Here is a 24,350-nt window from a genome sequence, read left to right on the forward strand (position 1 = left end):
GGATGATGGGTGATGTATAATTTGCAGTGGAACTTTACAGCTTAAAGATACACACACGCACATGCACACACACACAAACACACACACACACACACACACACACACACACACAGACACACACACACACACACACACACACACACACAATACACACGTACATATATACACACACACACACAAGTTTTGTGTTTTACAATTTGCGTTACAATTTTACAAAGCACGTTTACAAAACTAACATGTACTGATCCACCCATAACTCTATTTCCAACATATATTTTTAGATTGGGTCTTTCCATCTCGCTATAGTTTTGTAGTTCTATTTACTCTGAGCCAGAACCACTAGACTGATTAGTCACATTCTCCTTTTTTTGGTAAATAGGCGGTCCTTGAACCATTCATTAGTGGTGGAGTACATAAGAGGCCCAGTGTGCTGCAACCCTCTCAGCATTCAGGACCAGAGCGTCAATGTGAGAGGGAACCAACCATTGTGAGTGTCTCTTCGTGTTTGCTATAGAGTGAGAGACAGTGAGGAGAGAGAGAGAGAGAGAGAGAGAAAGAGAGTAAGTAAGAGATTAGGACAGAGAGAGGGAGCGAGAGCAGCAGCCGCCGCCTTAAGCTAAACTTGAACTTGAACAAAGTTAGCCGTCGCACCAGCTGGTATTCAGGGGGCGCAATTAAACTTACTAGAGCCTTTCACTCCACAGCTGCCTTTAAGCTCACCCGAGCTCCTCTCTCTTGCTTTTAATTCTCTTCCCTGCCCCACACCCCCGCCTCCCCCCCCTTGACACCACCCACCAGCCCTCCCTCCCTCTCCCTCCCTCCCCCACCACACCCAACCATCTTGCTGACTGCTGGCCTGGATTGCTCCCTGGGAGAAGGAAACAGCGCTAGGAGAGGCTGCCAAGGGATTTTTTGCGACCATTGGTGAAGCAGTCTGAGGCAGCCAGGAGCCATGGGCATGCAGCAGGTGTGGTGCGTGTACTCGGGGCTTTTGGTGACTATCCTCCTGGGTCTGGGCAGGGTGCGAATGGTGGACGCATGCAGCTGCAACCCCGCACATCCTCAGCAGCTCTTCTGCGGCGCCGAGATAGGTGAGTTACACTCTTCCCCTCTTTGAGACGCTCATCAGGGGACGATATCTTTTGCACGCCTGTTGACTGAATCGCCATTCGGTTGGGTTTGATGACCTCTGCGTTAAAATATTGACTGGAATGGAAGCAGGCATTAGACACACACACAAACAGACACACACACACGGGAACACACACATAAACACACACAGATAAAAAAATATATAATATCTACACACAAAAAATTACATGCAAACAAACACAGAAACGCAGGCACATCTAGCTATGTGACTTTTATTATTGCGTTGTTGATGGTATTTCCCTTATTGATTGCATCACAAAGAAAATATTGTCCATTCATCTCGCAACCTCACCCGAAGCGAGAGGCAGAACAACCGGGGTAGACTACCATTTCATTGCCTCAGTGTCTCCCAGCGAGTGGGTTTCTCAGTAAGGACTGCAGAGGAGTTGCTTGAGGATGTGTGCATGCAGTGCAAGAACCGTGGCTCATTAGGTCAAAGTAAGAAAGAAAGAAAGGATGTCCACAGAGAGAGTCTGGTGGGAAGATACATTACTAAATAACAATGGGGTAGTAAGACACTGAGTTACAAAGTAATAGGGACCACCCAGAGGAGCAAAACAAAGTGGGTTTCTAAAGTAATAGGACTTTACTAACAGGATTTGCTAGGTCATTGTGCATTGTTTATATCTGTGTGTGCACCGAGACATATCATTGTTTTGAAACGCCAGTCATTTATGTAGCTCTCAACCAGCAACCACCAGTCTCTGTTGAAATTGGGCTGATAATTACATACAGAAAAATAAATAAAACCTGCATAATTTTAAGTCAGAGAGAGAGAGAGAGAGAGGGAGGTGGTAAGATGTGGCAGAAATGTCACCAGTGAGTGCATCAGTAACATTCTCTCTTCTGGGTTAGTCTTCCTGTCTGCATCTTATGTTTTATTGTATACATTGCTGTTTGAAGGTTTGCATGCCTGTCTCTCTGTCTGTCACTCCTTCTGATGCCCACTCCTCTTCCTGATTGAGCCATTCCAGTGCCAGTCCTATTAAGCCTAGCAAAGCCAACACTCTACGCTTTCTCTGAGAGCTTGGCTCTATTTGTCTCTGTCAGAGGTTCCGATCCAAGAGGAGACAATATAGAGGAGGAGTGGAGCACAGAGAAGAGAAGAGGAGAAAATATGAGAGGATTAGCGAGGAGAGGAGTAGAGGAGAAGAGCACAGAGGACAGGAGAGAAAAGGAGAGGAGAGGAGAGGAGAGGAGAGGAGAGGAGAGGAGAGGAGGGAAAAGGAGAGGAGAGGAGAGGAGAGGAGAGGAGGGAAAAGGAGAGGAGATAAGGAGAGGAGAGGAGGGATATTGTGGTTTCAGCTGTGATGCTGCGGGCATCTGGTTGAGGAATTAAAAAAATATAAAAACTTATTTAGAAAAGATTGCATAATAATACAATCTTTCTTCCCCTCTCTAGCTCCCCATCAGACTCTGACCAGGCTGCTGCCTTCTAAAATGTGGGTTATTGGAACGCAATAGTGTTATTTGGAGCTCATTTTACTGGCTTAAACATCTAAGTATGTCATCCCTCAGAAGTCGTAGATATGTTACCCTATTGCATAATTAATCTATAATATACAGCTATGAGAGTGCCTTGATGCAAAAAAGGCATAATCACGTGTTACAAACTGAACATTTAAAGTTCCCTTGAATTCTAAGGGTATTTGGCTTTGGTGTGTGGAAGTGATCAGTGCCTTTGACTGTACTGCATCACTGTGTCCAACGCCTGGGCTGTGTTGTGATGCGTTCAAGTCCTTGTTGTGTTGAGTCTCTGAGGGACCACCGGTGGCCTTGGGTTGACCCAGCGGTGTTGTGAGATTTGACGCCAGAGCTGAATGAAGATGTTGCTCTTCATAATAAGTCTCCGTGTCTTTACTGGTTCCTGGCTGCCTCTGTACACAGTGCTACATCCATGTGTGTGTGTGTGTACCTACTTTGGATAGGCCTGCATCCTGGCCACAGGCCAAGAAGAGTCGACAGTAAACCTACTCCATCCCGTCTGTCTCCCCCTTTTCTCTGTCTCTCTCTTTCCTCTCTTTCTATCCATCTATCTATCTGCCTCTCTCTCTCTCTCTCTCTCTCTCTCTCTCTCTCTCTCTCTCTCCGTCTCCCTCTGTCTCCCCTCAAGTTCATTTCCATGTCTATAGGCTGGGCTTGGCGCGCTGCATACTAACGCTAGGCGTGTGAAAAGCCTGCTGACAACTCAGCTTTGTGAGCATGACAAGGGCGCCGATTCATGTGGGTGGGTGGAAGTTACTTACAACATCAGTTCTCATGGTTTAGCTTTGCCATATTTCTCTTTCGATGGGTGGCAATGGACTCATTCTGGCTCACGTCCAGTTATTGTATCAATTAGGCCGTCCATTTCAGTGAAAGTTCGATGGGTTCAGTGAAAGTCTGATGAGTTTTGTTTTTCCTTCAAACAATGAAATGTTCCACAGAATAAGTTGTTTGTTGTGCACCTTCAAGGAGGGCATCGGTGCACTGGTCTGATGCTGGTATAGGAATATAATGATGTTCTGTCATAGCTCCAATGGGGGTTACTGTATACACCATGCACCAGAACAGGCTCTTCTTTTAATAAACGGAAAACAGTGATATGCAGCTTGCATGTGAGCAGGTACATTGGTTCAAGGATGGCGTTATTGAGGTTATTGAATAGATACAGGTGTCTGATAAAAGTAAAAGGTAATTGTTAGTTTGGCTAGTTAACTGAAATTTAGCTATCAAACTGCAGGGGGTTGGGAATAGGTTGTTGACTGGGAGAGTGCCAGAAATACCATGCAAAGCAGAAAGCCTTTCAATATTCTTGCTGTTACAATTACCACAAACTGATTGAGATTGACTTTTAGAAAATAAATAGAAATTACAAAAAATTATATAATACATTGGTGTATTATAATTCATCGGAAGTAATGCCATTTTTTCTCTAGCGTTGTTGTCGTATTGTTGAAGATACAAGAAGACAAATCAGACAAACTCAGGCTCTTTTGTAAAGAAATGAAAATTTAAATAGTCCACAATAGTCTATTTATCATTCCAACTGTTCAACACAATCCATGTGATATTATCACTTCAAAGTGTTCCTCCAACTCAGTCTGCCTTGACATGTTTATTTGTGTAGTGTGTGTTTGTGTGTGTGCACATGAGTGAGCGTGTGTGTGTGTGTGTGTGTGTGTGTGTGTGTGTGTGTGTGTGTGTGTGTGTGTGTGTGTGTGTGTGTGTGTGTGTGTGTGTGTGTGTGTGTGTGTGTGTGTGTGTTAGAGAATGTGCATGAGTGAGTGAAAGATTAGTTGAGAGTGAGAGATTGTTGAGAGAGAGAGGAGAAATAGAGAGAGCATATCAATGTTGTTGAGTTTGTCTAAATAAATACTTTCCTTTTATCTCCTGTATTTCTCTCTTGCCGTCTGTGCTTACATCTACTATCAGACTTCATCCTGCCACTAAAAGCACTGCATGAGCCTCACTCTCCCGCTACTCTATTTGTCACAAACACATGGTGTAAATATCTGACATTAGGATCATGAAAACAAGGCAATGGTTTGCTTAGCTGTGTCCTGGGGTGAGGGGTACTCTGGTTTACATGCTGTCTTCATCTCTCTCTCTCTCTCTCTCTCTCTCTCTCTCTCACTCTCTCTCTCTCCCCCCCTCTCTCTCCCTCCTCTCTCTCTCCCTCTCTCTCTCCCCTCTCTCTCTCTCTCTCTCCCCCCTCTCTCTCTCTCTCTCTCTCTCTCTCTCTCTCTCTCTCTCTCTCCCCCTCTCTCTCTCTCTCTCTCTCTCTCTCTCTCTCTCTCTCTCTCTCTCTCTCTCTCTCTCCCCTCTCTCTCTCTCTCTCTCTCTCTCTCTCTCTCTCTCTCTCTCTCTCTATCCCTCTCCCTCTCTCTCTCTCTCTCTCTCTCTCTCTCTCTCTCTCTCTCTCTCTCTCTCTCTCTCTCTCTCTCCCTCTCTCTCTATTCCAGCCAGTCTCTTCCATGCCTCTCTGTCTCTCTACCTCTCCATCACTCCACTCTTTATACTTCTTTCTCACTCCCTCCAACTTCATCCCTCACCCGTGCCCCCTGAGGAGACAGGCTTTTATCTCTTTGGAGGGAAAGCAAAGGGAGAAGAATGGCAGTTATGTGGAGGGACTGCCTTACAGAGTCTACTAGCACAAACCCTGCTCGCACAAAAAACAGGACAACACTCCTATGGAACTATGGGTCAGGCTGTCAGGCTTTTATTTTTTTTAATAGTCCTAGAGAGTCCTAAAGATATCTTATGGTAAAATAGCTCTCCATTCAAAAGGATAATTGAATGAAGCTCCACAAAAAGCAAACACTTCTAATCTCTGGATGATGTAAGTGTGCTTTAACCGAGGTGTCTGACATGTCGCTACAAAATGGAGGAGGTGGGAATACATGGTAGCTTAAGCCATAGTATAGTGTATCAGAGCCAGGCTCATCCCCTACATGCTGTGGGGGCTGGAGGCTGTTCCTACCCGCAGTACTTCTGCCCACCAGTAGGCTTCGCATGGAATGCAGCTGTACTGTCTTGTGTAAACAGCACACAAAGACATTCTCCCATGATTGTCCTACAATCGTCATTAGTTGAATGAATGAGGTTTAATATTTTCACTTCAATGTATCTTGAAATAATGAATTGCATCTGCATGTGTGAGCTTTCATTTGGAATGGTATGATGCTGTTTAAACGTGACCCGATAATACACTTGATCTCAAACACTCACGATTAAACTTAAGCAAATCAAGATTGTGCTTAGAAAGATCATATGGGAGTGAGTCATGCAGCTACTTGTTATTCTATGAGGGTTTGATTTCACTCTCAGAAGCAGAAGGAAACATGTCTATTCTGTCACCACTGGGGAGGATCGAGATGAACTGTTGTGTGTTGTGTGTGTGTGTGTGTGTGTGTGTGTGTGTGGTGTGTGTGTGTGTGTGTGTGTGTGTGTGTGTGTGTGTGTGTGTGTGTGTGTGTGTGTGTGTGCGTGTGTGTCTGTGTGTGTGTGTGTGTGTGTGTGTGTGTGTGTGTGTGTGTGTGTGTGTGGTGTGTGTGTGTGTGTGTGTGTGTGTGTGTGTGTGTGTGTGTGTGTGGTAGGGAGGGAGGGAGGGAGGGACGGACTTAGGACTGCAGGAAGGCTTACAATCTGTGTATCCATCTATGCAAGGAGGAAATCGACTACTTACAATTTGCATAAGTAGCAATGTCCATCTGTATTATTCTCTGTATTACAAGTATGTTCAGATTTAAAGTGGAAAAATAAACAATGATGAAGGTACTAAAGGTGAATGAGTATGGTTATGCTTTGACCTTTCACTCACTGCTAGTGGACACTTCTACACGATTCTCCAATCCTACCACACACTGAATGTATGTGCATCTCTTCCTCTGTCTCCTCCTACGTTTCAGTGATAAGGGCAAAGATCTCTGGGGAGAAGATTGTGTCACCTAGCAACAGCTCCTCTCCTTACATGAAGATGATCCAGTACGAGATAAAGATGATCAAGGTGGGATGTGCAACGTCGTCCGAAGCTCCTCTTTAAAGACTTTGAAATCCCGATTGAAGAGGGGTGGAGGTTTTGCTTTTATTCTATGTTCAAATTGACCACACACACACACACACATAAACACACCCATAAACACGCACGCGCACACACACACCGTGCACACACACGTGTGAAGTTCTAACAACTCGGTGACTGAATGGTTTTCTTTGTTGTCGTTCAGATGTTCAAGGGCTTTGACAAGGCAAAGGACATCCAGTATGTCTACACGCCCGTCTTCTCCTCACTGTGTGGAGTCAAACTGGACTCCAACAATAAGGCGGGATACCTCATCTCAGGTACGGTGCAACGTTGATCTGATACTGGGCTGGACCTCCCTCCCTGACCGCCAATACAGTTCATTGGAATATGATTTGTCCATACATGTGCCATGTCTGAGTGTATACTTTCAGCATATTCTAACCATGACCATTCTTGAAGTTATGTCTTCAAAAGTAGAATAATTGTAAAACAGCCGATACTAACAGATAGCTTTTTTTGCAAAGTTTGCAAATCAAAGACGATTCAATGTACAATGTACAAAGAATGTATCTTTCCATAGCTAGAGTTGGTAACTACATATTTGTGATTCTCATTGTCCCAAAACAGGAAGTATGTGGAATGATGGGAGGATTTCTATTGGCCAGTGTGACCTGGTGGAGCCCTGGGATAACCTATCAATGTCCCAGAAAAAGAATCTCAACTACAGATATCAGATGGGCTGTGAATGCCGAGTGAGTGGCACATATTCACACTTCACACACGTTATTTTAGTCATCTAGTAAATGATTGCACTGTGACTATGCTATATATACTACTATAAATAGATTATAATACATTTATTGTATTTATCTTACTAAAAACAATACCCCAATATCCTTAGCAAGGACCATCAATTAAAAAAGGGCCATGGAGTCACATAATCACGCCATTGCTCGAAATAATTCCTTAATTGTATTATTTACTTTGTTTATTTATTTTGACCCAATATATTAACCTGCACTATTCCCTCGGCACCATTGTGAAGGAGGGTTGTTCCCTCAATGTGTTTTCCGAGGTTATATAAACTAAAATAATTATTTTTTATAATCATCTGCTGTTTTATTCATCCATGAATGATTGACATTTTGTTAAACACTGACTCAGAGACTATCCCTCCCCCCCGTCTCCCCCGTCCTCCCCTCTCCCCCGGCTCCCTGCAGATCAACACCTGCTACACGGTGCCCTGCGCCTCCACAGGGGAGAACGAGTGCCTGTGGACGGACTGGCTGTTGGACAACAGCCTGAACGGAGAGCAGGCCCGGCAGTACGCCTGTATCCGCCGCACCGACGCCACCTGCAGCTGGTACCGCGGCGGGCCCCACGCCGACAAAGACTTCCAGGACCTGAGTGACCCCTGACCGACCTCCCCCCACACCCCCACCTGACTGACCCCTCCCCCCAACCCCGACCAAACCCTAACCGTGATGCTCGTAGGCACGAACCCAGTAACGCTACTCTCAGACCCAGGCTGAGTTTCTTTATTACATTGGCTTCTGTGTAATGCACATATGGCTGCTGTGGCTAACACCTAAAGCATAAGGGGATTGCTTCAGTGATTTTGGGGATAAGACAACGGCAACGGTGGGCACAGCAAACTTGGCTTAGCACAGGGCTACTTCAGGGCGTGGTTAATAAATTAAATGGTTTCCGGCTCACATATGTCACCGCTTAGCTTTCACTCCAGCAGAGCACTAGACAGAGCAAATGACCCTTCAGAACTGCTATCCAAGTCCAGGAAGGTTCCCATTGTTTAAGGCTTGCCAAAGTTCAGACATTAGAAAGCAGTGTCTAGACAGAATGGGACTCCAAGGGGCTCTTCTCATATTGAACTGTAGGAAGAGGGAGGAGGCAGCTCTCTCACCGAGCTCTGGAGCTACTCTGCATCCTGTTCCCTTACCTTGTGTTTGCAGATTGCCTGTAGACATCCCCCCCACCCCCAATCCTTGCTTTCTTATATTTTTTCATTCATATATATATAAATATATATAGAATCTAATAATTGCCCCATTTAAACAACATTTAATTATGATACACCGCGTTTGTGCTCTTACGGGATCAATTGAAACCTTTTGATGAATCTAGACACACAATATATACATGATATACTTGTCACAGTTCATACTGTTAAATGTATCCTGTTATAATAATGTAAATATTGTGCATGAGTGATACTTAACACTTTGAAGGCTAACCGTGTTGTGTTCTAGGATAGAGGATTATTTTGTGTTTCTATTTCCTTAAATGACCAACAAATACATAAAGAAATACTAGCTGTTTAAGAACCATATCATCCTTCATGACGTCAGATTAAATTAAGCTGTAGTTAAGGTTTAAGTGATATAATTTGAGTGTAATTAGTTAGAAATTCCACAGCCATCTGTCAGCTATTAGTTAGTGGAATGCGCTGTGAGACTATCTATTAAGAGTGGCCTGCACCTGTCTCTGTATGAGACAATTTCAATATTAGACCCCTCCTGGCTCAATTCTGACCAATCAGGAAATCTCTTCCCTGATTGGTTTTGGGAATCCATCTTTCCTGTCAATCACAGGCGCAGTAAAAGCAAGACTTCTTAATGGCAGAGACAAGTAGGGAGGGAGGGAGCATAGAGGAAGAAGACGTTTTTCTTTGTTGTTTACTTTCTAAATCTTGCTCTCTTCCGCTCTTTTCTCCTCTCTCTTTACATCTCTCAAATCTGAACTACAGCAGCTCTAAATCCAATTTAAAGAATTCAACAACCAAACTAAATTTATCATAAGGAACATGATTAAATCACTCGTTATGGATTTTCAGATTCTTCAAGAGAGACCTGAATGTGAATTCACAAAGACCTGTGATGCAGGCCCTATATTGAAAAGGTACCGTTTGAATACAAAACAGTACATAAGTGAAGTGGTACTGTTTCAATACATAATGGTACTCAAGTGAAGTGGTACTGTTTCAATACATAATGGTAATACTGGTTGGTTGGTCCTTCTTTTGAAATAAACCTGTATATGTTTTGATGTATCTTTTTCATAATGCATTTTAGCTGTAGGACTTTGGTATGTTGTCACTGTGCTATTCCTCCTTTAAATGTTTTATATCAAAGGATTATGTGGGTTTGTATTTATGTCTTTGTGTTTCTGTCAATATAGTTTTCTATTTCAATGTACCAAAAATATTGTATATAAAACCTCTCAATAGAACATGTGTTGTTGTTCTTTACCAGGACTTGATTGTCTAAGTTTCCATTCACCCTCAGCCTATGAAAATCGACAACAATGAGTCACCAAACAACACAGGCATACATTCATTTTGGTACCCACTCATTTTGTATTGTATATGGCTATAATTAGTGTAGTATTTGTCGGTCTTGAACATCTTGAATCCCGATGCTCTGTCCCTCCAACTGATTCTTCCAGATCAATCGGGAGAGAATGACATTACTTACCATGTCTTTATGGTTTGGATAGAAAGTCTGATCGATCAGAGGGAACTTGTCCGAGCCCAGCCTCTTCTGGTTATTGATCAGTTGAGCAAACTAGAGAAAGAGAGGGAGAGAGAGAGAGAGGGGCCGAGAGACAGAGATCAATGGGATTGAGAGAGATATTGATAATGAATGAGATAGAGTGAGAGAGAGAGAGCGAGAGGCAGAGAGAGGGAGAAAGAGAGAGAGAGAGAGAGAGGGGGAGAGAGACAGAGATCAATGGGGATTGAGAGAGATATTGATAATGAATGAGATAGAGTGAGAGAGAGAGAGCGAGAGGCAGAGAGAGAGAGAGAGAGAGAGAGAGAGAGAGAGAGAGAGAGAGAGAGAGAGAGAGAGAGTGAGAGAGAGAGAGCGAGAGGCAGAGAGAGAGAGAGAGAGAGAGAGAGAGAGAGAGAGAGAGAGAGAGAGAGGGAGAGAGAGAGAGAGAGAGGGAGAGAGAGTGAGAGAGAGAGAGAGAGAGAGAGAGAGAGAGAGAGAGAGAGAGAGAGAGAGAGAGAGAGAGAGCAGAGAGAGAGAGAGTGAGAGAGGGAAAGACAGTTATAGGGATAGTCACAAAAGATGACATGAGTGGTACCACTGTTAAGCAAGCCCAGCCCAATGAAACAACATCAATTAAAATACCATCAGTAGTATCAATGAATTGCACATGGAGATCATTGTTGGTGACATGACTCACGGCCCAAGGTTTGTCACTGAGGCTGTAGATGGACTCAAGGGAGTTCACCGAAGGGACCCCGGCATACTGCAGTCCAATGATCATGTTCTTGAAGTCCTCGTTCTGTGCCATGCTGAACGCATGCTGGCGCACCAGCACGAAGTCTGGTCGGAACGACCTGAAATGGTAGAGGGAGAGGAAACAGGGTCACACCTGTGCAGGCTTAAGCAGCAGCTGAAGATGACACAAAGTCAGGCCGGAAACGCCTTATATGGGGGAGGAAATGGACGCAAAGTCAGGCGGTAACGACCTTATAAGGTAGAGAGGAAGGTAGATACAAAATCACTAAGAACAAACAACATATGAAGAATGAACATGAATTAATATGATATGAATATGAGGATGGATTGAAACATATTCATAGTCATAGTAATAATAATCATTAATTGATTAATAATCATGTTATTTATTGCTTGCATGTTCGAAATAATGACAATCAATCAATCAATCAATCAATCAATCAATAGTGTCTTATACGGTAGGTGCAGTTGGTTTATATTGATATCAGAGATTAATAATGCAACTTAAAACTACTGATAACGAAGAGTAGAGATGAGAAGACGGGATTTGTGGAGAGGGTACAGAGAGAGAGAGAAAGAGAGAATCAGAGTGAGAATCAGGGCGAGAGACAGAGAGGTGAGAGGAGGGAAGAGTGTAGATCGAGAATTGTACTCAACACTTGGAAGGCATGGTGAGGAATGTGTGTGCATGCATGCTTAGATTGTTTCTGCATGTGGGAGGGTGTGAATGTGTTTTGTGTTTTCTATTTTCCATTCGTTTCAAACCACCAAGGACTACATTGATATAGGATTTGGCCCAGGTTATTGGTGACATTGTCTATGTTGAGAAGTAAATCAGACATGATTTCTGTGCAACTCCCATCTTCTCGCGGTGTCAGGTTCTGTGTTTATTTGCCACTGCGCATGCCTTCAGACTTAGAGACTGAGAGGCACGCAGTTAGGATTCATGTCAAAACTCTTGCTCATGAGCAACAGTGATGGATTTTGCTCCCGCTTCGACCCACTGGTTGCAATGCACTGGCTCAGCGGGGAAAATAGTTACATCTGTGTTCAGTTGACGGCTCATTCAAACAACTGAGAACTGAGCGCTTCATTCTGGTTCAGAAGTAATTGCTCAAGCTGTGTACCAATCAGTTAAACACCCCCTCATACACTTAACCTGGGACTAAAGTTGCTCTCACACTGCCTCAAGCGCAGCCACCATCTGCGCTCAGACTCCACAGCATCTGAGGGCCTTCAGCACTGGGTCCCTTTCTGCAGCTGACGGTCTCATCTTCAGAATCTGGTTGTTATATTTTATAAGGCTTCTATCAACGTATGCATTTGTTGTCCTATACAAACTCAGGTCTTTTGTATCATAACCTTGACTTAGAGATCATCATTGACACCTTTATATCAATCCGGTAAGACTACTGCATTTCCCTTTTTTCTTGCTTCAGCAATTCGTCTACAAAAGGTCTATAACCTGTGAGGCTGTGATGCTGTTGAACAGATCCAGCAGGGCAATAACATCGCATCCATCTAAGATTCTTTACATTGGCCTTGCATCATGTTCAGCGATCATTTGAACTTGTTTTGTTTCATAAAGAGCCTGTGTGGTCGGGCCCTGTGTTCATCTCTGATCAGCTCCAACCTTATATCACCAGTAGGTCCCTTAAAGCGACCCAGGGTCTTTATCGGCATGAAAACCCATCAAATAATCCCTCCGGCATTTTTTTTCATTGATAATCGAGTATAGAGCTTGGCGCCTCTATCATATTATTTACGGTAGTCGGTAATCGTGTGGACTTCCTGGAAACATGAACCTACCGGTAAGGGACAGACTCGGAACCCAGTCTTTTTTAATAAACTCCCGGTACGCTAACTAAGTTGTTGATGCTTCGTTTTATGTGTAGGGACCCTAATCATGCTACTGCAGAAGTTAGGTGCTATTTTGAGCAATATTAGTGGTAAAAAGAAAATCTGATTTAGAAGCATTCACGGTGCCCCTAACCAATAACATGGAAGCCAAACATTGCCGGGCAAACTCTAGACTTGATTTTCAATGAAAAAAGTATATAGTGGGTATACATGCCAAAACAAAGACCCTGGGTTTAATATTCGCCAGAATTACACTTTAATGTCAAAACACACAATATTTTGTGTGAGTGTGACCATCCAGATATTATTTGGAGTGTGTGTGTGTGTGTGTGTGTGTGTGTGTGTGTGTGTGTGTGTGTGTGTGTGTGTGTGTGTGTGTGTGTGTGTGTGTGTGTGTGTGTGTGTGTTGAGCATGTGTGTCAGTCTCACAAAGTGTAATTGCAGGGTTGAGATGGATCTAATCAGACTAATGTGCTTCATTTCCTGGCAGTTTTGATGGCAGGGGACCACTGGGTACGGCATCGTCTCATCATAGAGTTTATAGAGTGCTCTGGATCGCTTGGTCTGACCTCTGACCTCTGACCTCCGCTGTTTGCTGTGTTGATGTGAGTAAGTGTGTGGTTATTGGTTGTTTTGCAGTCCAGTATAATTACCAGAAACCTCAAACGTAGTTCATTTCGGATCAATCATCATCATTACTTACTGAAATACTACATTATGAAGCATTCCCTGAACTAAATCCATGGTTTAAAATACATTTTGGACAGCATAGCGGGCAATGTTTTGGGAAGTGGTGAGTGGTTAAATCTAGCATTGTTTTGGGAGTGGTTAGTGGTTAAATCTAGCATTGTTTTGGGAGTGGTTAGTGGTTAAATCTAGCATTGTTTTGGGAGTGGTTAGTGGTTAAATTTAGCTGTTCAGCATTGTTTTGAGTGGACGTGTGATTGCAACCACAACTTCAGAGAAACTTTGGTGTCCACACCTCTGTTTGTCCTGATATAACAGGTCGCAGAAAGGGTCCACGGTCCACCTGTGTTATCTCCGCTTGTTTAGTCTACAGCCCGTGCCCTGGTGCATCTAAGCAGACCCAAAATAAGCTTATGAGCAACACATGTGTTTTGGCTATGATGACACCTCTTTGGCGTTATGAACCCAATGGGTGCACGCTGAACTGACCTCATGACTTTAGTGGCGTTCCTCATGACCTGAAGGTCCACGCTGCAGGTTCCGTTTGAGTTGGACACAAGGTTGATCTCAGAGAACTCGGCCTGTTGGAAGAGGAGGAGAAAGAGATGTCGCTTTGCTTTAGGAACCGAGCACTCCAGCGATCTGTTGAAGAGCTCTGGTTATCTTTCAATTCTTGGCGTTTTTTGTTTTGAATGGTGTGTCCCTGTTTACAATGCAATTGTTGTTATAATCAACATTTTCTTACAATCTTTTAAGTTGATCAGAATGTCTCATCAAGGTGACGGGCAATCTCGAGAAAGGACTGATTTTCTTATTCATTCATTCATTCATTCTTACTCATCATCATTCCGTACATTTGTGACATAAACAGAAATATTGAAGATGGCGATGGAGTTAAAAATTGAAAGGCAAACGGCCTAGTTTGCCACAGCAAACCCCTTTTGTTGTTTTTGCTTGTTTGTCCCCAAGTGAAACACAAAGAGACACATTTTACATTCAGTGTTTCTCTCCTGACCGTTGCCTTTGGTGTGAACTCTGTTGACAGACTGGAGGAGACACCTGGCAGTCAACATGTATTAACTGTGAAGCGGCTGACTTCAACATTCTGGGACAAGACAAAAAAACTGAAACACAAAATAGCTCCTTCAATTGTGTCATTGTGGCTTTGTGGTCCTTTTACTTTTAGAATGAGACATCTTGCTGAAATGCTATAGAACCAGATTGGGGAATTTAATGTCATGAGGCCATATACTTCATTGATTTACTTTAAGATTGACCCTTTATTGCCAGAGGTAAATCTCGATAAAATACAACCACGTCTGGTTTCCAGAGTATAAGCACAAGTCACTTAACCGAGTGATTCAGCATGACAAAGGCTCTCCTCCACATGACTCTCAGTATGATTCAGCCGCTTCACAAAGACAAACGAGGACTGATGACGCTTGCATCAGTCTTAAGTCTGTGTTTTATATTTATGAATTATTAATCAACACTACTTTGACGACTACATTGAGTATTTCCTTCATTAAGTATGTAGTGAGTGATAGCCTCTTTCCCCTCAACAATAATTGTTTATTTATATATATATATATTTTTTATGATGCCCCGCAGCCATCTGTACCTGCTCTACTTTGATGTCGTAATCTCCAAGAATCTTCTTCCCCCGGAACACTTTGGCCCTTTAAGAGCAGAGAGGAAGAGAGAAGAGAGGAGAGAGGAGAGGAGGGGAGGAGGAGAGGGGAGGAGGAGAGGGGAGGAGGAGAGAGGAGAGTAGACAAGGAGGAGGAGAGATAGCAGAGAGGGGAAAAGGAGGAGAGGAGGAGAAGAGAAGAGAGAGGAGACGAGACAAGGAGGGAGGACACGAGACAAGGTGGAGGGAGGACAGGAGAGAGGAGAAGGGGAGGATAGAGTAGAGGAGAAGAAGAAGAGACGAAAAGAGTTGTTAGCTTTTATTATAAAAAAACATTCATCAACTTATGCAATATATTATTACGCTAGTGAAGATGCAGGCAACTTGGTCTCATTGCATGCACACACAGACACAGAAACACACACACACACACACACACACACACACACACACACACACACACACACACACACACACACACACACACACACACACACACACACACACCTGCGACTGGATATGTTCTTCTTTACTGACATCAATTAGTTTAGAAAAACACTAAATGTATTATCTGCTCCTAGTATACGTATCCCTCTACTGGAGGGAGGGGTGATGTGGTAGACTAACCCGCCCAACCATTAGCGCAATACCACATAGATCTTTATCGACAAGCTCCTAAGACAACGACATTAACATATTTTCTATTTTAAGATGATGATATTCTAACTGCTTTTTTTTAGCAGTTCCTAATACATTTTCATGATACTCTTCTAACAACTCCCCCCCCCCCACACACACACACACAGAACCATTCTTGTGACAATGAACCCCACCAGTCAGTGATTTGTTCTTTGTTTCAGCTACCGTCTGTTTAAAATTCAGAGATAGTCCAATGCACACAGGATGGTTGTGGGCAGGGTGATACATAACACAAAGACAGACAGATACAGACATAAAATAAAAGAAGGCATAAAGAAAAGACATGGAGACAGACGTATACACAGACTGAGAGACCGACATAAAGACAGAAGAAGAGACAGACATATATACAGACATAGAAACAGACATGTAGACAGATATGGTGGCAGACAGACATATATACAGACTGAGAGACAGACATGAAGACAAAGAGACAGACATATATACAGACATAGAAACAGACATGTAGGCCTGATATGGTGGCAGACAGACATATATACAGACTGAGAGACAGACATGAAGACAAACAAAGAGACAGACATAATTCAGACATAGAGACAGACATGTAGACAGATATGGTGGCAGACATAAGAGATGGACATAAAGACAGACGTTAAGACAGACATACAGACGGATATAGAGACAGACCTAAAACAGACTTAGAGACGGACGGAGGGGCAGATATAGAGACAGCCAGAGATAGCAAGAGACAGACATAGAGACCAGGCATTGAGAGAGACATACAGACAAACATGTTGACAGACAGATAAAGATACTGAGAGACAAGAATAGATGCAGACATAAAGACTGGGGTGGGTAGATGGGGAGTGGAAACATCACCAGATGGAGGGGCCTGGCACACAGATGAGATCTAGATTAGTGTTGCTCTATACAAGCTTGTCGTGTTTATGACATCACATTGTACTAAAGGTAGTAAACATATCAACAATCATTTGCACCCCACGCATCGCTGATTTGTTGCACAGCACAAGTTCCAGTAAATCCAATCAAGGATGCCAGTTGTTGTTTTTTCTTGTGGAACTGATTGCCTGTGTGTACAACCACAGTGTTCCATCCACAGTCATCGTCCACAGACACATCTTCAGATAGGAAGACTGTGTGACCGATAGTGGGACCGCACATTTCCTACAGAATTTGTTGTATTCTCTTCGTGGTGATAAGGATGGTGATGAAATCGAAGATGATGGTGAGGACAACAACGGCTATTATTACTATGATTGTGTTGTATTCTCACAAGCTGTGCGGGGCATGTGGCTGCTTGTCTCTGACGCGCTGGAGAAGAACATCAGCAGCCTGCTCTATAAGCGCCGCACCATCTGCAAGGGAGGTATTTGTGGCCTTATCCCATTATACCAAACCGTCCGTCCTGCATGGCTCAACTCGGTTTGACTCGGCGCGACAGAGCAACGCGGGCCGAGATCTACGCCTCCATGACAACAGGATCACCTGCTTGCAGGTGTGGACTTAACTGATGAGCTGGATTGGGGCCGTTTGCACAACAACACTCATTGCACCCTATTTCGTTTTACATTACAGCCCATGGTGAAATGGGGAGGACATTATCCTGCAACATGCTGCCCACATTCTGGCCAACAAGCCTGGGATCGCCACCAGCAGCAGCCTCCTGCCGTCCTTGGCCCCAGGCCAGGGCAGCACACATTTATCACTTGACAAGCACTTTTTCTCTTTCTTGCTCTGGTATCCGCAAGCTCGGTGTATTTTTTTTACAGTTGTACAATTTGTTCGGCTGCTAGTGCTGCTTTTCTGTGCAGAGTGAGAGAGAGAGAGAGAGAGAGAGAGAGAGAGAGAGAGAGAGAGAGAGAGAGAGAGAGAGAGAGAGAGAGAGAGAGAGAGAGAGAGAGAGAGAGAGAGAGAAGAGAGAGAGGAAGACAGTATAGGGATAGTCACCAAAAAAACGAACAAGAGTTGTACGCACACAAGTGGTAGAAAAGCTGCATCAAAGATAGCAAAGGGACAGTTTGTGCTTCTAAAGAGAGATGTTGGTTTTCCTCAAGTATTCACTGCTCATCTGGTGAATATCCTGCAGAATGGCTCAAGTTGACAAGCTGTGCTAAATCAGTGCGAAAGAAAGAATGAGGGACCTGATGAAATGGCTCCAGCAGATACTTAGCACACAATGGACCATGCTTTTCAGCCGCCTTATTGGCTGTTGGCAGGCAGGGGCTCCTCCGCAGTATGGGCCAATTATATCACTCGACTGCGAAGCCCCTGATGCAGCCTTTACCTCTATCTAATTAACAAATGGTGCTGTCAGATGCTAGCCAATCAGGTCTGAGCCTGAGCTCAACTAATGGGGTTGTTGTCCACAGTGGAGCAAGCCCAAACATAGGCAATCTTTTTAGTCTCTATTATCTTCTGATGAATAACTTTTATTATGTAAGACAAGCTATTGGTTAAATTCATTATTATTTCAATCACATTGAACAAACTTGATTATCAAGGCTCATCTGAATGGATATTTTACTGACATTACGGAACCGATTACGTAAGCTTTTAGTTATTAGTCATCTATAAATGGCTGAGGGGAAATCCAGAAAGATTTTAAAGGGTTTTGCTTGTAACTAGGGCAAGGTCTTATTAATAACATTACTAACTCTTTCTTTAACTTTCTAACTGTTTCCAATCTAGAAGCTAGGTAACTGAGACCTCCTTCATCGAGGAAAAAGTTTTAAAACAGCTTTAGAAGCCAAAAATATTAATTATGGGCATGATGGTGAATGCCGCATGTTAAAGTGTTTGAAGAGAAATGTGTTTGGTTGTAAATCAGGCAATTACATTCTCTGTTTACACTGTATCGCAAAAGCAACCTCATATAGTTTCTGCTTTCATAAGTGACCAGCATCAATTGATGGTCAGGCCAATCCACAAAACATGGAAGGATCAGGTCTCAGCATTGCTGTGTGTCTGTCTGTAAGTCTTTGTCAGTGCATCTTTGACTCCATTACAGCGTGGTCACATGATCTCATCTGATTCCATTATTGATTAGTGGAGTCTGAGTCTCTGAGATACACACACAGGGTTTGGCCCAAATTAAGATCTTGAGATCAATGCTTGGTGATTCAAGGGATGTGTGTGTGTGTGTGTGTGTGTGTGTGTGTGTGTGTGTGTGTGTGTGTGTGTGTGTGTGTGTGTGTGTGTGTGTGTGTGTGTGTGTGTGTGTGTGTGTGAATACAGGAGTTGAGGAAAAGGCCAACCAGTCAACAATTTAAGTTGGATTTAGTTCACAAGATAATCATTGCAGCAGGGAGTACAAGATAAGGGCCGGAGTGGAAAAATCTATTTGTGAATGCCGCACCAAGCCACAGCTCAGTTGCACCCAGCTCAATATCTTCTTCTATTGTTTACAGAGTACACCAAGAAGCTCTTTAGCCCTCTTGGCGTGGCAGTGGAACGAGCAACCACCCAGAGTTGGCAAATGCCCACGTCAAATCCCTGATAATCCCTGATATTGTAATGGTACACTACTGTACATGACACTACTAAATTATACTGCACCTTGCTGTGAAGAAATATAAATCTGTCTTGCTAGAAGGAAATACCTTCATCATAAATATAATCAAAAAGATGATGAAGATGGCTCCCGCATGGAGTGGTATGAAAGCAGGAAAGGCCATTGTGCCGGATGAAATTCTAAAGTGGTTTTACCTTTAAAATAAAAGGTGCCCTGGGCATATCATGCTCCAATGCTGAGATAAGGTTGAGAAAACTACAATTGCAAGGAATCATCGGCTGGAAACAAAAGGATGTGTTATCACAGTCTCTCTCTCTCTCTCTCTCTCTCTCTCTCTCTCTCTCTCTCTCTCTCTCTCTCTCTCTCTCTCTCTCTCCTCCCTCTCTCTCTCTCTCTCTCTCTCTCTCTCTCTCTCTCTCTCTCTCCCTCTCTCTCTCTCTCTCTCTCAGTTCTGTGTTCATCAACCTCCCACTGGCTTTTCTTTGAAGGTAATGATTGCCAACAACCGGTAGAACCCTTGACATCCCACATCTGCAGTCCTGATGGGAGTTTTAGTACCAAAGAAACACAAAGTATTGCTAACACAGTGTTGGAGGATGTATTGGACCATATTAGTTCTCTGTTAATCTCACTGTCACACATTTATTATTCAATTTTGTTAGGATTTTCAATAAAACTAATTTCATGACCCATTGCCACAGCCTGAACAATATTATGTATTGTTTTTCATTTTGGGTGCCAAATATGTGGGCGCGCACCCTCACACACACACACACACACACACACACACACACACACACACACACACACACACACACACACACACACACACACACACACACACACACAGACACACTCATCCCCTGGTTTGGTGTGCATTGCTTTGCTTTCTGGGCTGTATCACAGACTATACAAACGATTATGCTATGGTGCAAGAAGCTGTTACATCCAACCCTTTTCTGCAGTTATCGCTCCTCCTGCCTGGGCCAATGATGTGCAACCTCTCATGAGAATCCATTTCTGTCATCGCATTCCTGGGTCCAATTGGCTCATTTATTACAGTTCGGAAGAAGAGCACTGTTGAGTTAAAATGCAAATTACAGAGGCTGTAAATGATGAGGGATGGAACGATAGATTTGTTCATCTGGTTGTCAGCAGGCCAGATTTCCACTGGGATGTTATACTAATCCTGTTTTTGTTTATTTTGAGAGATACCATTCGACAGAAGCGACGTGAATATTGGCTGAATAGCCAAAGTTACCCACATTTATCTCCTCGTCCTGCATTGTGTGTGTGTGTGTGTGTGTGTGTGTGTGTGTGTGTGTGTGTGTGCGTCCGTGTGTGCGTGTGCGTGCGTGTGAGCGTGTGTGTGTGAGTGTGCATGTGGGCGTTTGCATGTGGACCAGCAATCCCTGCAATTGTGTCAGTAGTCTTCGGAGAGGAGACGTTTCCAACTGTAATTGTTCCTCTTATCATCACTCCACAATAATTTGGCAGGAATAAGTTCCCCTCCCTGGTGTCAGTCTCCTCTGCCTCTTTATCATCCCTTCCACCCACACTGTCCTAGTTGACATGCACAACTGTGCTCTTTGCTCTTCTGTGCGTATTCTGGCAGTGGTTCAGGGGGCTGAACAGGTGGTCCCAACCTCTGCTCCTTAAAGCACAATGTCGAGGTGTCCCTGACCAAGACGCCTCCGCCTAACTGCTCCCCAACGGCTGGCTGTTGCCTTGCACGGTTGACAGCGCTGTTAGTGTGTAAACGTGTGCAGTGATGGGTGATTGTGAGACAATAACTGCAAAGCGTTTCGAGTGGTCATAGGGGACAAAAGCGCTGCATATGAATGGCATGTCCATTGCAAACTGTCGATTGAAAACTGGAAAATGGGCAGTTGAAACTGAGGCAAACACTAAGGAATGGTAAATGGGCATTTTCCCAATACATCAAACATTCAGTGGCCTCAGTTCTTCCACTATCCTCAATCTATCCACAATCTTTTCTCAACCACAGGTTCACTGGACCCTGAATCAGTATGAGTTCAGACCGTGTGCTCAGACCTGATACAGGCCTCTCACTCCTACATCCACAAGGCTACATGGTTAAAGGGCAGAGAAGGACAGTGCACAAGCAATTATTCATAACAACCATGCCCCATGGTTGACAATGAGGCAATCCAGTCAGCAACAACAGCCTCATCATAGCAGATTGTCAATTGACTTACTAACTAAATTACTTTTGCTTTTCCAGAAGGAACATATGTCCCGGTTAAAGGTTGTGCTGTTCAATTTTGTCTCGCTGTGTTAACGCGTTTGTTTAAAAGTAAGCTTAGACATTTGGGCTTGGCTTCTCATTTTGCAGCTTTCAAACTGTGCACCGTTTGTCTCAGACAGAATTCCCCATTGAAAGAAACTTGAATTGAACCTCTTCTGTGGGGTAGAACAAAGCAGCAGTGCAATAACCTGCTCTGAAACGCATACTCACTCTGAGCACACATCAACAATATTTATCTAACTCAGGCAAAACACATTCCAAAATCCCCAGTTATTTGTTTATTTCTTGATTTCATCAATATCAGTGAACTCCAATAAGCCTTGTCTCTGGTCTAGAAAGCAGCATAGCTTTCTGCTTTATTTCACCATTGATTTTAAAACACATCTAGAAGTTATAGAGCACACACAGCTCAGCAGATTCTCACTTCTGACAATGTCACAAGTTATCACAATGAAAATGTCCTGCCTCCCACTACATTACCACCTCCTGGGGAGCAAGCGGAGGAGGAGGAGGAAGAGGAGGAGGCGGAAGAGGAGGAAGAGGAGGAAGAGGAGGAGGAGAAGAGTGATGTTCTTAATGGTAGGTTTAGACAGGGTACCAAAGAGAGAGAGAGAGAGATGGCCACTTCTATTGCAGGAAACCTACTTGAGCTGGAAAGCCAATAATACATGCACACGCATACACACAAACACAGACACAAAGTGCATGCATAATGCTGTTTGAACGGGCTTCCAGATGAACACCACCTACATGTTTGTGTAACCACTTATAGTCAGCTTCAAGTCCAATCCATCATATTCACTTCTTCATCAACACAGCGAAAACAAACACGCGCTCGCTCCCCATGAATTCACTCACTCATCTCATCCATCCCACAGCCAGCCGTAGTCGAACCATCATCACATCACATATTGTTTCTGTATTTGGTAAGCAAGCAGCATTGGGATGTTCTGCGCGGCTTTGTGTGTGTGTGTGTGTGTGTGTGTGTGTGTGTGTGTGTGTGTGTGTGTGTGTGTGTGTGTGTGTGTCTGTGTGTGTGTGTGTGTGTGTGTGTGTGTGTGTGTGTGTGTGTGTGTGTGTGTGTGTGTGTGTGTGTGTGTGTGTGTCTGTGTCTGTGTGTGTCTTTGTGCATGTGTTTGTGTCTGTGTGTGCCTCTTTTGACATAAACCGCTAATGATGTGTATGGCTGTTCCTATTTTTAAAGGAGAGTGAAAGAGAAATAGAGGGACAAAGAGACAGGGAGGGAGAGACAGAGGGCGATATAGAAATAGGAAACAGATGCACTGCAAATTAGACAGACCAGGACCACATTAGAGACCCAACTTTGCACTAAAGGAGGTTGACAGAGGCTGCATTTTCACAGAGATTTTGCCATTAACCCTATACAATGTAAGCCTTACTGTACGTGGACAAAACCCCTGCCTGACAATAGGCCATGTCTGAGTCTCACCTTGTCATGTTGTCCTAGAATGAAGGAATCATGCACAAAAAGCCCCTTCAGATCGTCCAGGTAAAGTATGCCATTGATATGCTGCGCTTGGAGACCACTGTTGCAATTTAAATGTCAACAAAGGTCATCACATATTCATACACTCCACCAGCACTAAGTTTAAAACCCCCAGCAGCACAAACACTAAGGAAAACACCGCTTTGTAGACGTACTGCAATGACAAACACAAGCACACCAATCTCCTGGTCAGCCTCCGGGTGCATTGTGGTCTTTTATTGCGGCTGTGTATTTCCAGAGCACCCATGCCATTCATCGGGGTCTGAGTTGCAAAAATTACGTGCAATCGTGTAATATGCTTTTGAGGGGAAAACCGAAATCGCAGAGTTGGATAAATCTTTTTCTCCTGTCCACCCTTTCCATATCTTCAAGTGTACAACTATTACACATTCTCTCTTGCATCGTCCTCTCTCCTTTGCCTTCCCTTCACCCCTCTCTCTCTCTCTCTCTCTCTCTCTCTCTCTCTCTCTCTCTCTCTCTCTCTCTCTCTCTCTCTCTCTCTCTCTCTCTCTCCTATCCTTTTCTTTCAATCATCCAATTGAGAGGGCGGTGGAATAGGATGAATTCCAGTGAAACTAAGTTGACTCCATGTCTGCACTTCTTCAGAAATGCCTTTGATCCAGCGGGCGCCTTATGAAAACATAAAGCTGGACTCACATCCTCTAGTGAGAACACGAGAACCAGCCGTTAGACCCAGTTATATAGCTCTCCCAGAACACACCTTAGGGTGTTTCAACACTATTTGACCAAAGAGTTGTGGGCCAGTTTAATCTAATTCAATTGGAAAAGGACACGCAAATGTTTACTGTATTCCTCACTTCATTCACTGGACTTTTGTACTACTCAATGCAATTCATTGTGCAGCAGAGCTCAAATGGCTTGGTCAGTGATTGGTTATTGTTGCTTTACCATGAGGCGAGGTGCAGCATACCTTTTCGGATCTATATCAAAGTCTGTAGTAATGTGGGGAATGCATATTGACATTTAATGTCCAAACAGCAACTAACCAATCAATTTAAAGAACCTAACCAAGCCACAATGTATTACAATCAAAAAGAGAACTCCCCAAATAAATTGCTAATAGCAAAGGAAACACGCTGGCTGCAGCTGAATGTCAGTTTACGTATGCACCGCTACCAGACAGACACCCTCCCTTGGCTCGGTATTGAGAGCCAATCAGAGCCACTGTGGCGATAGGCCGATCCTCCTGGACCTGTAGATCTTTGTGATAAACAATAGTTTTGACTACACAAAGATCAAGAAAATTTAAATCATAAAGACC

General features: G+C 43.7%; 2 protein-coding genes across 2 annotated transcripts in view; one reads left to right on the forward strand and one right to left on the reverse strand.

The window, feature by feature from the left end:
• syn2b (synapsin IIb) overlaps positions 1–24,350 on the reverse strand; it is a 54,974-nt gene that overhangs the window by 11,707 nt on the left and 18,917 nt on the right. Inside the window, exons 2-5 of the mRNA XM_060069784.1 lie at positions 15,092–15,149; positions 13,960–14,051; positions 10,865–11,021; positions 10,150–10,239 (exon numbers count right to left, since the gene is read on the reverse strand). Of these exons, the coding sequence (XP_059925767.1) occupies positions 10,150–10,239; positions 10,865–11,021; positions 13,960–14,051; positions 15,092–15,149 (397 nt within the window). The remainder of the gene's footprint in view (positions 1–10,149; positions 10,240–10,864; positions 11,022–13,959; positions 14,052–15,091; positions 15,150–24,350) is intronic.
• Positions 428–9,904, forward strand: LOC132470867 (metalloproteinase inhibitor 4-like). Its single transcript, XM_060069786.1, has 5 exons — positions 428–1,091; positions 6,543–6,640; positions 6,861–6,975; positions 7,286–7,410; positions 7,879–9,904. Exons 1-5 carry the CDS (start codon positions 953–955, stop codon positions 8,074–8,076), a joined length of 675 nt encoding a protein of 224 aa, XP_059925769.1. The 5' UTR covers positions 428–952; the 3' UTR covers positions 8,077–9,904.

This window comes from Gadus macrocephalus, chromosome 13 (genome assembly GCF_031168955.1).
Source record: "Gadus macrocephalus chromosome 13, ASM3116895v1".
Classification (NCBI taxonomy): domain Eukaryota; kingdom Metazoa; phylum Chordata; class Actinopteri; order Gadiformes; family Gadidae; genus Gadus; species Gadus macrocephalus.

Coding starts and splice junctions, on each gene's coding strand:
- LOC132470867 (XM_060069786.1), top strand. CDS start 953: ATGGGCATGCAGCAGGTGTGGTGCGTGTACTCGGGGCTTTTGGTGACT. Junction 6,641..6,860: donor ACGAGATAAAGATGATCAAG/GTGGGATGTGCA, acceptor GTTGTCGTTCAG/ATGTTCAAGGGCTTTGACAA. Junction 6,976..7,285: donor GGCGGGATACCTCATCTCAG/GTACGGTGCAAC, acceptor GTCCCAAAACAG/GAAGTATGTGGAATGATGGG.